The following is a 13,378-nucleotide window of genomic DNA, read 5'->3' on the forward strand; positions in this document are numbered from 1 at the left end:
CGGCTGCAGACGTGGCTCCCAGGCAGGGCTATGGCCTCGGACCTACTGGCGACTGACTGGATATGGTGGGCGTTACAGACAGCCCCTTGACACAGTCTCACGCCTTCCCCGAGAGGATTCTGATGGTTTTAGATCGAGGACTTGACATCTGTGACGCAGTTTGACTTATCCCGGGAACCCACGGTTCACCAAGCATCTCTGCCTCGCCCATCACATCCCAGGGGATTAGGCAGGGCAGGAAATACTGTTTTATTTTAAGATGAGGAAACCGAGGCTCAGAGCAAACTACCCGTCCAAGGTTACGTGGCTTGTTAGTGGTAGAGCCAGAACACACATTGGGGAATTCTGTCTCCAGGATCCGTGACAAGACCCTGGCCGCCCAGACGGCCCTTTGCCGTTGTAATAGTACCAAGCCTGAGAAAGAAGATAACCATTAGCTGCATCTCGTGTACATACTTTTCTGGTGTGCACAGAGTCGTGTCCACACTTTTCTCCTACGGTCAAGGTGTTTCACGAACCCCTGAAACATGTGAGATAGGAAAGTATCAGTTTGCCTCGACTCCTTGTTTCTCAGAGGAATAAGGTATCATAGTCCTTTCCTTATGATTTATGCTCTTCGAATCATAATGTTTTCTCTGAACGTGTCCAGGTATAGACGTCAGTACATTTCACACTTTGCAGTACTGTGGCCGCCTCTAAGATCAGAGTTCTGACCACTGGCTGATTGCCTTGCTGTGTTGGGAAATCACACGAGGGTGAAGAAGAGTCAGTGTTAGAGTTCTGGTTTGGGGTGATAGCTTCAGCAGTGTTTCCTGATTAGAACAGGTAGGTAAGACTGTTTCATGGCTGAATACATGTATCTCTGCTTTTCTGCCCCACACAGCTGCACGATGAGAATCGGAAGGGGGATTCATCCTGAAGGCATGCCGGGCTGGTGTCAGGGCTTCTCACTGGATGGTGGTAGTGGTGTACGAGCTTTGAAAGTCATCCAGCAAGGAAACCGCCCAGGGCTGATCTATAACATTGGTGGGTTACATTTGGAGCAGCGGGAGAATCAGAACCATTGGCCAATGACCTCAGGCTTGGAGGAATAAGCTGGCCATATGTTTTGGCCTGGCTGCAAGTGCTGATTTTCTCATTTGGCATTGGGTCAGGTATCTGTTCTCTGAATGCTAGATTGATATCAACACAGATCTGTTCTCCTAGGGACTAAGGAGCCACCTAAACACTGCCCTTTTGAGGTCTGGGACTCTGTTTAATTTCAGACTCACCTGTGTTAGGAAAGTATCGGTTTGGCTTGAATCCTTGTTTTTCATGGGAATAATAGGAACACTTAGAATGCTTTTCATCCTCCAAGCATTTCCCACGCATTCATTAAAACCTGCAAACCCTAAGAGGGTAAGAAGCATTGTTCTCCTTGAAACTGAAGCAGAGAGGTTAAGTGACTTGCCCAGATGCAAAGGGCAAGTCTGGGTCAGAAGTAGGATTATGATTGGGGTGTACACATTTGAGGCAGAAAATATAATAAAACGTGCTTAGCGGTTATAGTAATCAGAAGCCCCTAAACTAGCTTAACTTCTTGAGGTGGAGGGTGTTGAGGGAAGGGGAGAGTACTGTACGATGTACCTCATAGCCATCTGGGACACTCAAAAGACTTTCTGAAGAGTTAAGGTAAGTTTGATTTAAATATGTCTCAGGTTTAAAATGTTAGCAGTGCACCCTTCCTTTAGTATATAATTTCCAAAGATCTCAAAGCGCTGTTGAGTGTTGAATGCTGGAAAACCATCTAGAACTGTGCTGTCTGTCATTGAACCCTCTACGAGGATGGCAGTGCTCCATTTTACACCGTCTGGTGCAGCAGCGCCAGCCACATAGCCCATAGTGTGGCCACCGAGCACGCAGAGTACCTTACTAAGAAGTGGGGCAGGTGTGACCAAGGAATTGACTCTTGCGTTGTACTTGATTTTAATGAGTTTAAATAGCCATTCAGGATTAATGGCAACTGTAATTGGACAGTGCAGATACAAAGAGTCCTGTTGTAGAGGGAAAATCCGAGGTGGTATCATGTAGCTGTTTACCCTAAGTCCCGTGGAGGGCCAGAGGTAAGTTTAAGTATTTGAGGGCTTATTAGCAAGTCTCTTCCAAGTCCAGCTTCCTTTTCCTGTTTTTGGAACATGAATTCATATGTGTTCTCCCTTGACAGGGGAGCTGTCTTCTTTAAGGCTGATGTTAAGATTTTTAGTAGAAGAAATAAATTTTCTGTGATCCTCCCGCCAGGGATCGTTTTCTTTCTTTTATTATTGTTGTTGTTGTTGTTGTTGTTTGTTTGTTTGCCCGGGGTCATTTTCTTTACTTTGTCTTTACATCTGTTTGCTCCACCTCTTGAATAGGCAAAGGCTGTGTTTCATGCTCTGTTTGGCTATCTGCTGGGGTATCTTGTCCTTGATACAGTTCCTGAAGAAAGATACCACAGGGTGGCTAGAAGCTGCAGTTGGGACAGATTGTGGGGGGAAATGGAGGCTTGTGCCTTCTGAAGTACCAGGAAGCACCGAGTTCTGCAAAGAGGCAAACAGGTCTCCAGTCAGAAATAATGCTGTAGCATGCATATAAACTTGTATGCGAGGAGCATTCATTAAAAGTCACTGCACATGTTTTTAGGAACAGTACTGTGATAGGAATTTTGTTGTTACACCAAAGAAAGGGATAGAGGGGGTAGGCTAAGATAGGAGTTTATAATTCCTAAGGATCATGAGATCTTGGCATGTATTATCAAGGGAATTTGTGGAATCTCTCCCTTGAATATTTTTGAAGAATTAGATAACCAGCTCCCTATCAGGAGAGTTTAAAAGTGAAGTCCCAAGATGAAAAGCCAGGGAGGACCTTGCCAGTTAGCCCTCCATGTACCTCCAAAAAGAAGGATTTTTGTACATTTTAATCTTACCAGATGTTCATTTATTGGGAGTTTGCTAAGGCAATCTAAGATGAAAAAGGACACAAAAAAGTCTGCTTTTCAAAAAAAATTGGGTCTTTATACTGTAGACTCTTTTTGTAATATCAAATTAAATATATCTTTTGTAGGCAGACTTTGTATTGGTTAAGATCAGCTAGCTGTGAATATCAACTTCTGACAATGCTTTCCTGTAGCAGGAAAAAAATGATAGGGTACATCTCCCTATTAGAGTATTTTTTTTAAAAGATTTTATTTATTTATTTGACAGAGAGAGAGAGCGAGAGAGGGAACACAAGCAGGGGGAGTCGGAGAGGGAGAAGCAGGCCTCCTGCTGAGCAGGGAGCCCGATGTGGGGCTCGATCCCAGGACCCTGGGATCATGACCTGAGCCGAAGGCAGACGCTTAACGACTGAGCCACCCAGGCACCCCCCTATTCGAGTATTACTTAGCATTTCTTGGCTACAGAATTTCAGACTTTTCCTGTTTTTGTGATTTGCTTAGTCTTTTTTTTTTTTTTTAAGATTTTATATATTTTTTGACAGAGAGAGACACAGCGAGAGAGGGAACCGAGCAGGGGGAGTGGGAGAGGGAGCAGGCTTCCTGCTGAGCAGGGAGCCCTGTGTGGGGCTCCATCCCAGGACTCTGGGATCATGACCTGAGCCGAAGGCAGACGCTTAACGACTGAGCCACCCAGGCGCCCCATTTGCTCAGTCTTTTAGGTATTTTGAAGACTTAGATTAAAGCAATACCAGCTTTTTTAAGCCAGTACATGTGAATTATGGAGTTAACAGACTAGAATATTTATAATTGGGGTTATGTTGGGACACCCAGGACATCTAGTTATCATGTCCTAAGATCTCTTCTTTTTTTATGGTCTCTTGACACTTGTTAACTGCTGAGGAGGGTCCTTGTAAATGTCCCATCATGATGTGAGCAAGGGCTCCCGAGGCAGTGTGCCTGGGGTTGAACCCAGCTGGGCCACTTACTGGCTCTGTGACCTAGTGCTTAAGTTTCCTCGTGTATAAAACGGAAAGACTGAAAATACCATCTGATAAGGTTGTTAGGGAATTAAACGTAGAGCCTTTGGGAGAGGTGCATCCTGCATTAGGAATTCAATAAATATCATTTTTATTATTTCTAACTATAAATATTTTTATCCTTGTATAACCGGAGCTCAGCCTAGTGCCTTGAATATAGTTGCTGTATTTATTATCTGAATGAATGAATAATTTATCCCACTGAGTTTTGTAGTTTTTAAAATTGTCATCAGAGGGGCGCCTGGGTGGCTCTGTCGATAGGCGTCTGCCTTTGGCTCGGGTCATGATCCCAGGGTCCTGGGATCGAGCCCCGCATCGGGCTCCCTGCTCCGCGGGAGGCCTGCTTCTCCCTCTCCCACTCCCCCTGCTTGTGTTCTCTCTCTCACTGTGTCTCTCTGTCAAAAAAAAAAAAAAAAAAAAAAAAAAAATCTCTAAAAAAAAATAAAATTGCCATCAGAGTTTTTAAGATAATTCAGTGCTGTTTCCCTTCTTTCTTTCTTTGGGATCCAGTGTTTGGAGATGACATGGTAGGTGCTGGAAACATTTATCTTGTGAATGAATACATCTGTAATATTTAGCTTCATGTTTTAGCTGGGTTCTTGGACAGTGGGCTAAAAGAAAGTCCTAGAGAAGAGTCCGCTGTGTTTCGGGCCGTGCAGGATCCAGTTAAATAATCTGAAATTTCTGCCATATGTGAAAGGGGCAAGTTCCCAAGGAGGAAATTTTGTGTCCCAGATGTAAACAGAAATGTATTATATGAACTGTCTTAGTAGTCCCTTGGTAAACGGAAACTACCAGTACCTGTGGCTGAACACCTGCATGTCTTAGTTGCTGTTGTGATGGGGCAGCCTTTATGGAGAAGCTAGGAATTATGAAACTTTTACTGAAACTTTTTAAGGCTGAAGTGGGCATAAAGAATAAGACTTTGAGTGCAGTTGTTTTCATTCCATTCTTGGAAGGCTTGACAGCATCTCTGGGTGATAATGATTGTTTTCTCAGGGCAAGTATGTACTTGTGAAGCCTATTGATTTCTGTCAGACCATGAATTTTCTTTCTTCTGATTAACTCATGGAAGTGGTTCTTATTATTTGCAGGGATTGATGTCAAGAAAGGCCGAGGTCGATATATTGACACCTGTATGGTCATCTTTGCCCCTCGTTACCTGTTAGATAATAAATCATCTCACAAGCTTGCATTTGCACAGAGGGAATTTGCCCGGGGACAGGTAAGTAGTTTACTTTTGAAGAATGACTAGTGTTTATTTAACAGCACGGAGAGTTTTAATGCCATGGCTTATCTCTCCATCAGCACTGTGAGTTTTGTGATGTGAATGACCATTTTGTGCCTTTGGAACCCTAACTAGCTTGTGGTAGAGGGCTCAGAGTAGGTGGTTGCTCAGGAAACATTTGCTGTCTTGACTTGATTTGTTGACTAAAGCCAGTGATCCTGTGTATTTTAGGGAACAGCCAATCCTGAAGGTTACATTTCCACCCTTCCTGGTTCCAGTGTGGTGTTCCATTGGCCTCGGAATGACTACGATCAGCTCTTATGTGTCAGATTGATGGATGTTCCCAACTGTATTTGGTCTGGAGGCTTTGAAGTCAACAAGAATAATTCCTTCCATATCAACATGAGGTAAATTCAGAGACTGTATTTAAACAAAAAGTAGTCGTGTTTGAGGAGAAGTAATGTAGACAGTGAGCTGTAAATACCATGTACAATAGAGATATCTACAAGTCTATAAAAAGTAAATAGTAATATTACCCTTCATGAAATGGGCACATTTCTAGCTCAAAGTTCTTAAAACTTGCAGTGACCAGATAAATATGACCGAATGTTTTGATGGAATGAATTAAAGGGCATGTTGACAGTTTTGACCATGGTGCAGTTGCTGTGGGCTGAGGTTGTAAATCCAAGGGGCTGCACTGAGCTCGTGATTGCCTGCAGCTCTGAAAATTCTGTTTGTATTTAGATGCTAACATTATTTATAGATGGTTTTGTATATTCTTCCACATTGTGTATGCTCTTTTCTCACTTGGTCGGTTTAGTAAATTATCAGGCCTTCTTTACCCAACCCAGTGACTCTCAGGTCCTTATTAAGAAAAATTAAACAGATTCAGTCTCAACTACCACAGGATGACTTTTTTCTTTCCGCTTTCATCACATGCTTTTTTTAAAAAATACTAATTTTTTTAATTGTGATAAAATACACATACCTATAAGAAAGATAACACAAAGACACAGATTATTTTTGTGGGCCTCAGGCACATAACATGAAATTTACCATCTTAACCATTTTTAAATTCACTAGGTTAAGTGTGTTCATACTATAGGGCAGCCAAGTGTCCAGAACTCTTCTTGTCTTGCAGAATGAAACTCTATACCCATTAACAACAACTATGCATGTCCCCCTTCTTCATGTTAGTATCACACTGTTTTGAATAATGTAGCTTTATAATGAGTTCTGAAATCAGGAAATGTGAGACCTCCAACTTTGTTCTTTTTTTAGGATTATTTTGGGGGCTCCTGGCTGATTCAGTTTGTAGGGCATGTGATACTTGATCTTGGGATTATAAGTTCAACCCCAAGTTCAACCCCTTGGGTGTAGAGATTACTTAAAAATAAAATATTTTTTAAAAAAGATTATTTTGGTTGTTGGGATTCCTTGAGATTCTATCAGAATTTCAGGGTAGATTTTTCTATCTCTGGAAAAAAACCACTTGGGATTTGGGTAGGAACTGTATTAAATCTGTAGATCCACATTGGGCAGCATTGCCATCTGAACAACATTAAGTCTTTGGATCTGTACACATGGGATGCCTTTCCATTTATTTGTGTCCTGTTTAGTTTCTTTCATCAAATGCTTTGGCAGCTAAAGACACTGAAATCATTGCTATTTTGATACATTTAGAAATAAAATTTAAGCTTTTGTACTTTATGGTTAGTTCTCCATTGAGAACACTCTTGTAAAGGAACAGAAAAAAGGCTGATTTAAGAAGAGATGATGCAAAATAGTATCTACATTTGACTTTTTAAAACACGCGTTATCTGAAGATTGTTTTTTTCTTTGTGGTCAGTGGTGTACCCTTCTAATTTCCTTTTGCCCTGGCCCTGATTAGAGTCCATTGCATTTGGTAAAGGGGTTTTCAAGCCGTGTTTCTAGGAGTCGTCAGGGGGTTTAAGGAGGTGACTTCAGGGGCTGAGGGAGCCAAGTGGGCAGGGCTCCAGTGCACTCGTCCCTGCTTCAACCAGAACTCTTGTCTGTTAGTATCCTGTGTCCCCACCAGACTTAATGGGGTGGGGTGGTGAGGAATTGCTTCTGCAGCTAAAACCACCAGTGGTTTATGTACTGCTTGGGTGGAGGTCACCTGGATATGTTGTGTGAGAAGAAGCCAATTCAGAATTAAGCAAAAGTTGTTCATGACTACTTCAAGGAAGGAAGGGAGGAAGAAAAAATGTGTGGAGGCGGGGGAAGAAGATGGTATGTGTACCTCTGTTAACCCTTTGGAGTGGTTTTAGTGCACAGAGCTACTGAGCATGGGCCCACAGCCTCTTTCTTTGCCCTTCTCCATGTTTACATTTTAAAACTGTTTAAACCTACAGAAAACTCACAAGTGGTATAAAGAACACCCCTTTATCTTTCACCTGGATTAACTACATGTCAGCATTTTGCTGTGTCCTTGCTTTGTGTCCACGCATGCACGCATGCAATCTTTTTCGAGCCATTTGAAAGTAAATTGAAGTCATCCTGTTAGTTTAGCTGTAAAAACTTCATTTATCTACCCAAAGACGAGGGCATTTTTCTGAGTCAATATACTGTCATTACACACTGAAGAAATTGAATATTGGTTTGTTTTCTGATTTTTTTTTTTAAGGTAATCTCTACACCCAACATAGGGCTCAAACTCACGACCCAGAGATCGAGAATCCCATGCTCTACCGACTGGCCCCCCGGGCGCCCCCTGATAAAGTCTTTTGAAACGTCCTTCATAGGGGTGCCGGTGGCACAGTCAGTGACACAGTCACATGTCATTTGGCATCCGATTCTTGGTTTTGGCTCAGGTTGTGATCTTAGGATCATGAGATCGAGTCCTGTGTCTGGCTCCATGCTCAGCGTGGAGTCTACTTGGGATTCTCTGTCCCTCTCCTTCTGCCCTTCATACTCACGCGTGCGCTTGCGCACTCTCTCTCTCTCTCTCTCTCCGGAATAAATAAATCTGAAAAAAAAAGAAAGAAAGAAATGTCTTTCATAGCAGCTCCCTTCCTCCTGATTGAGGATCTGGTCACAGATCATGCATTTTATTCGGCAGATCTCATCCACTTTCACCTACAGTACTCCTACTTTTCCTTTTTTGCCTTTTTTGACATTGGAATTTTTAAAGATTCCAAGCCAGTTTCTTGTAGAATGTTCTATTTTCTGGATTTCTCTGAGAGTTTCCTATACATAGATTTAGATCAGACGTTTTTGGTAAGAATACTACATATATGGTGTTACATGTTTCTCAGTGGGTCACACAGGAAGCCTGTGACATCTGTTGGTCCCATTATTGATGTTGCTAAATTCAGTCATCACTTGATTGGGGTGGTGTCCACCAGATCTCTCTATTGTAAAGTTACCTTTGATTCTTTGTAAACAGTAGTAGACCACTGGGGGGATAATTTGAGACTGTGTGTATATTCTGCTCCCCGGAAACCTTTCACCCACTGGTTTGATGGTTCTTGCCTGAATCAGTGATTGCCTTGGTGGTTGCAAAATGGTGATTTTCTAATTATTTCATTTCTTCTACATTTATTAACTGATATTCTTTTGAAGGAAGAGCTCCCTCATTCTCTCCAGTGATCTATCTATATTTAAATACACGTACACGTATACATAAACACACACATATAGAAGAAAAATCATGGTTTACCTACTGGTAGCTACTGGTGGATTCTTCCTCACCTTCCATCATCCTACCATGAAAACCCTGGTTATTAATAACATCCATACATTAGTTTGAACCATGTGAAATTGCTCTTTTTTTATGTCAAAGCAATCTAATATCTAGACTGTTTACTCATTTGCTACGCTGGCACTATTACCCAAAACAGGCCCACCAAGTAAAATATATTGGCTTTACTATGTACCGACAACGTGCTGTTCAGAAGTTGCTTGGATGAATTCTTTTTTATTCAGTGTGATTACGGGGTCAGTTTCTACTTTTCGAGTGTGATCAAAGAGCACACAGTGGTGTCGGTTGAGGTCCAGACCATATCACAATAGCGAGAAGTCTGGGTGAGCTGTAACTTGTTTCCTCCATGGTGTGCATGTTTCCTTTACGTGCAGAGATACCCTGGGGAAGTGCTTTTTCCTGCGCGTGGAAATCACTCTCCGAGGAGCTACCTACAGGATCTCGTTCAGTGACACGGACCAGTTACCCCCTCCTTTCCGAATTGACAACTTTTCTAAGGTATCGGGTGGGGTCATGAGCCAGTTTGGCTGTTTCATGTGTGGGAAGGTGGAGTGTAAATTATAAAGTACTGCCTTTAAGATAAGGGTGAAATGCATTTTAAACTTGGATTGGAAAGAAACTATATGGGGATCTCTGCAGCCGGACAACCCTAGACACCCTTACCCTCAGGAGGTGGCTTCTGCTAGTTAGTTTGATTGCTGGGCAGCCTTGTCCAGAAGTGACTTCTCAGCCCACCATAATCATTCTGACTGGATTGTTTGGTGGACATGGTGCCCTCTGTCCTCTGTAGACACTCCACACAAACAGAGAGAGGAATCAGAATCAGATTGTCCGGTGACAACGGGAATGGGCACCTCTCCTGTTGCTTCATTACAGTGAACATTTTTTATAAATCTTCCAAGGAAAGCCAAAATGGAAATCAGAAGAGGCTCTTTTAAATTATGCCTCTGAGGGGCACCTGGGTGGCTCAGTCATTGAGCGTCTGCCTTCAGCTCAGGTCATGATCCTGGGGTCCTGGGATCGAGCCCGCATTGGGCTCCCTGCTCAGAGGAGAGTCTGCTTCTCCCTCTTCCACTCCCCTGCTTATGTTCCCTCTCTCGTTGTCTCTCTCTCTCTCTCTGTCAAATTAAAAAATAAAATTAAATAAATAAATAAATAAATTATGCCTCTGAGTAACAGCATCTTATGTGACTTCCCATAGCTGAATTCCAGAATTTGTATTCCTTTCTGTGTTCAGAGTGGATCCCAAGGGGTTTGGGGGGGGGGAGCGGTGAGAGTAGAGGAGATGGCCCGTGTCCTTTAGCTGTTGGGCTTGGTGCAGTTGGGAAGATGATTAGAAAGGCATTTGAAGAGGCTAGAGGATTATGCTTATGATTGTGGTTTTGCTCTGTGTAGGATTCGCTTGGGCAGGATCTGGAACTTGAGCCTCGGGAGCACTGACTCACTTTCCAGTAATACCGCTCTGAACGGAAGTTCTCTTTATCCTCTCTGCCATTACCGTAGGTTCCAGTGGTCTTTACTCAGCACGGGGTAGCTGAACCCAGGCTCCGAACCGAAGTGAAGCCCATGACTTCATTGGATTACGCCTGGGATGAACCCACCCTGCCTCCTTTCATCACGCTGACCGTGAAGGGGGCAGGCTCCTCGGAGCTCAACTGCAACATGAATGATTTCCAGGATAACCGACAGCTTTATTATGAAAACTTCATTTACATTGCTGCTACGTATACATTCTCGGGGTAATTCTGGGTTAAACTACTGTTCTCATAAAGCAGAAGGCTCTAATTATTAACTGGTTTTAAATTTTAAGCAGTTCTCAAGAGGCCCAAAGGATGAAGGAAGATTCCTTCCATTCTTTAACAAATCCTAGGCTCAGGGTCTATCTTGAGAGGTCTTAGGCTAAACCCTTGTCCTCTGGCTAGATTAAATTTATCCGAAGAGGCAAGACTGTTCTTTTTCTTTAAAGATCTCCCCAATAATCCGTTCTAGCATTTAACAATCCTCCCATAAGGTATTATTCTCATATCCTCAGTTCCTCTTGTTTAAGGTGGTATTTTTTAGTATAATTTTTAAACTTCTTGCTATTTTTATCTCTTTCCTCATTTGAAACTGACTAATCTTTATCATAATTATTCAAATCGTCATTCTGACTCCCCTCTCCCATTGAGAATACTGGTCATCACCGATAGCCAACCAGAGTAGCTCAACTTGACAGTAATTCGAGCCACCTGAGAATTATAACCTTCACTGTCCTCTGACTAGTTGTATTTAGGAAACTCAGGCGAGGAATAGCAAGTTTATTCCAACTCTGTTGTTAGATTGGTACATAGAGATTCAAAACATTGGGCTTTCAAAAACTAGTCATTCCACCAACATGTAAATACAATTGATTGTTTCTGTGCCAGTTATGGGGCCAGTTTTTAAGTTTACCTGTGGGAAAAACGGGGAAAATAGCTAAATCTTTAGCACGACAAATATAACTCACTCGTTGTACAGGACATTTAAAGTCAGATCCCTTTCCAAAATGTTCTGAATAATTTTGCTTATGAATGATATTTTTGTATGTGCCTGAGGCTCACAAAATAATTTCTGGGTCTGGTGGTACCGCTCACCTACCTAGAGCCCAGATTTCACTAGTTATGAATTGAACGGGCATCTTGGCTTATAATAGCCATTCTTTTCCTTGTTTGTTACAGATCTCTTTGGAAATAATGGTGCTGGGTTGTTTATCTTGTTGTAATTAAGTCAGTCTGCCTGTTTCTTTTTAAAGATTATGGCACTTGCCAGAGTGACATGCTTAAGGTTTTAGTGCCTGAAAAACCAGTTCTTAATCTGTTGCTAATCATGTTTTTCTCTTTATGTTCTCATGTTAAATTCCAGTAGTTATTATGCTCTTTAACTGAAGAATCCTGATGGGTGATTATGAGTTTAATGGGTTGGGCAGATAGGGAGCAGATAAAACAAGACGTTCCTAAGAATCTTGGTGTGTAGAGAGATTGCACCATGTTTTGGTGTATTTTAGACACTATTTCTTTGCATTCTTGCAGAGAACAAATGCTGAGGAAGAGACTAGTTTTGTTTTTGTTGGCTTTTAGTTTCCGTTGAGGTGAAATGCACACAACATAAAATTAACCGCTTAAAAATGAACAGTTCAGTGACATTTAGTGCATTCGTGATGTTGTGCAGCCACCACCCCCATCTAGTTCCAGAACATTTTCATCAGTCCAAGAAGAAACGCCCAGCCCATTAAGCAGTTACTCCCCGTCACCCTCTTCTCCCCAGCCCCTGGCAACCAGCAGTCTGCTTTCTGTCCCTAAGGATTTACCTATTCCAGTTATTTCCCATAAATTGAATCACCAATACGTGACCCTTTGTATCTGGCTTCTTTCACTTAGCATAGTTTTCAAGGTTTGTCCACGCTGTAGCTTGTGTCAGAATCCCCTACCTGTCATGGCTGAGTAATATTCTGTTGTATGGGCGTACCACACCCTGTTGTCCATTCCTCTGTTGATGGGCACCAGTTGTGGTCTCCCAACTTTCGGCCACTGTGAAGGGTGCTGCTGTAACGTGCCTCTGCACTTGTTTGTTTAAGTACTCGTTTCCAGTTCCTTTGTGTGTACACCTAGGAGCGAAATTACTGGGTTCTGTGGTATTTCTATGTGTAACTTTTTGAGGAACTGCTGTCCTGTTCTCCGTGGCAGCTGAATCACTGTACGTTCCCACTAGCAATGTACAAGCGTTCTGTTTCTCCACGGCCCCCCAACACTTGCCATTTTACATTTTTTTGATTGTAGGCTACCTCCTGGGTGTATAGTAACTTCTGCCGGTGGTTTTGATTTGCATTTCCTTAATAACTCACGATGTTGAGCTTTTCATGTGCTTATGGGCCATTTGTGTATCTTTGGAGAAATGTCTATTCAAATCCTTTACTCATTTTAAAATTTATTTTTTTCCATCTTATTGTTGAGTTTGAAGAGTTCCTTGTATAATATGGATAAAAATTCTGTATGAGCTATATGATTTGCAAATATCTTCTCTCCCATTTTGTGAATTGGCTTTTTACTTTGTTCTTGGTGTCCCTTGAAGGGCAGAAGGTTTTAATTTTGTTGAAATCGGATTTATGTGTTGTTTATTTTTGCCACTTGTACTTTTTTGGTCATGAAAACTTAATTTTTCACTCCGAATTTACCGGTCCCTTTTTGATGATAGAGATTAGTGGAAACAGGAGAATAATCTAAATAAAATCTTATGAAAATACCCCAAAGTGTAGCTAGGCTGCAACATTCCATAAAGCTTAGGATTCTTAAGCCATGGAGAAACACAAAACGATCGAGTTGGAAGAAGGTGATTATAAACCCTTTGTTTTCTTTTCATCCTAAAGGGACTTCTGATTTCTTGCCAAGCCTTGGGGATGCAGTGATGCTGATCTTCTGTCTGGC

The 13,378-nt window shown here is 42.1% G+C and overlaps 1 protein-coding gene across 6 annotated transcripts in view; it reads left to right on the forward strand.

Moving 5' to 3' along the window:
• Window positions 1–13,378, forward strand: part of VPS13D (vacuolar protein sorting 13 homolog D) — a 243,972-nt gene that overhangs the window by 112,133 nt on the left and 118,461 nt on the right. For all 6 annotated transcript variants that reach the window (XM_027598088.2, XM_027598452.2, XM_027598171.2 and 3 more), the window contains 5 exons: window positions 884–1,026; window positions 5,082–5,212; window positions 5,447–5,622; window positions 9,314–9,437; window positions 10,443–10,678. In XM_027598088.2, coding sequence (XP_027453889.2) covers window positions 884–1,026; window positions 5,082–5,212; window positions 5,447–5,622; window positions 9,314–9,437; window positions 10,443–10,678 — 810 coding nt within the window. The remainder of the gene's footprint in view (window positions 1–883; window positions 1,027–5,081; window positions 5,213–5,446; window positions 5,623–9,313; window positions 9,438–10,442; window positions 10,679–13,378) is intronic.

The sequence above is a fragment of the Zalophus californianus genome, chromosome 4, assembly GCF_009762305.2.
Source record: "Zalophus californianus isolate mZalCal1 chromosome 4, mZalCal1.pri.v2, whole genome shotgun sequence".
In the NCBI taxonomy this organism is placed as follows: Eukaryota; Metazoa; Chordata; class Mammalia; order Carnivora; family Otariidae; genus Zalophus; species Zalophus californianus.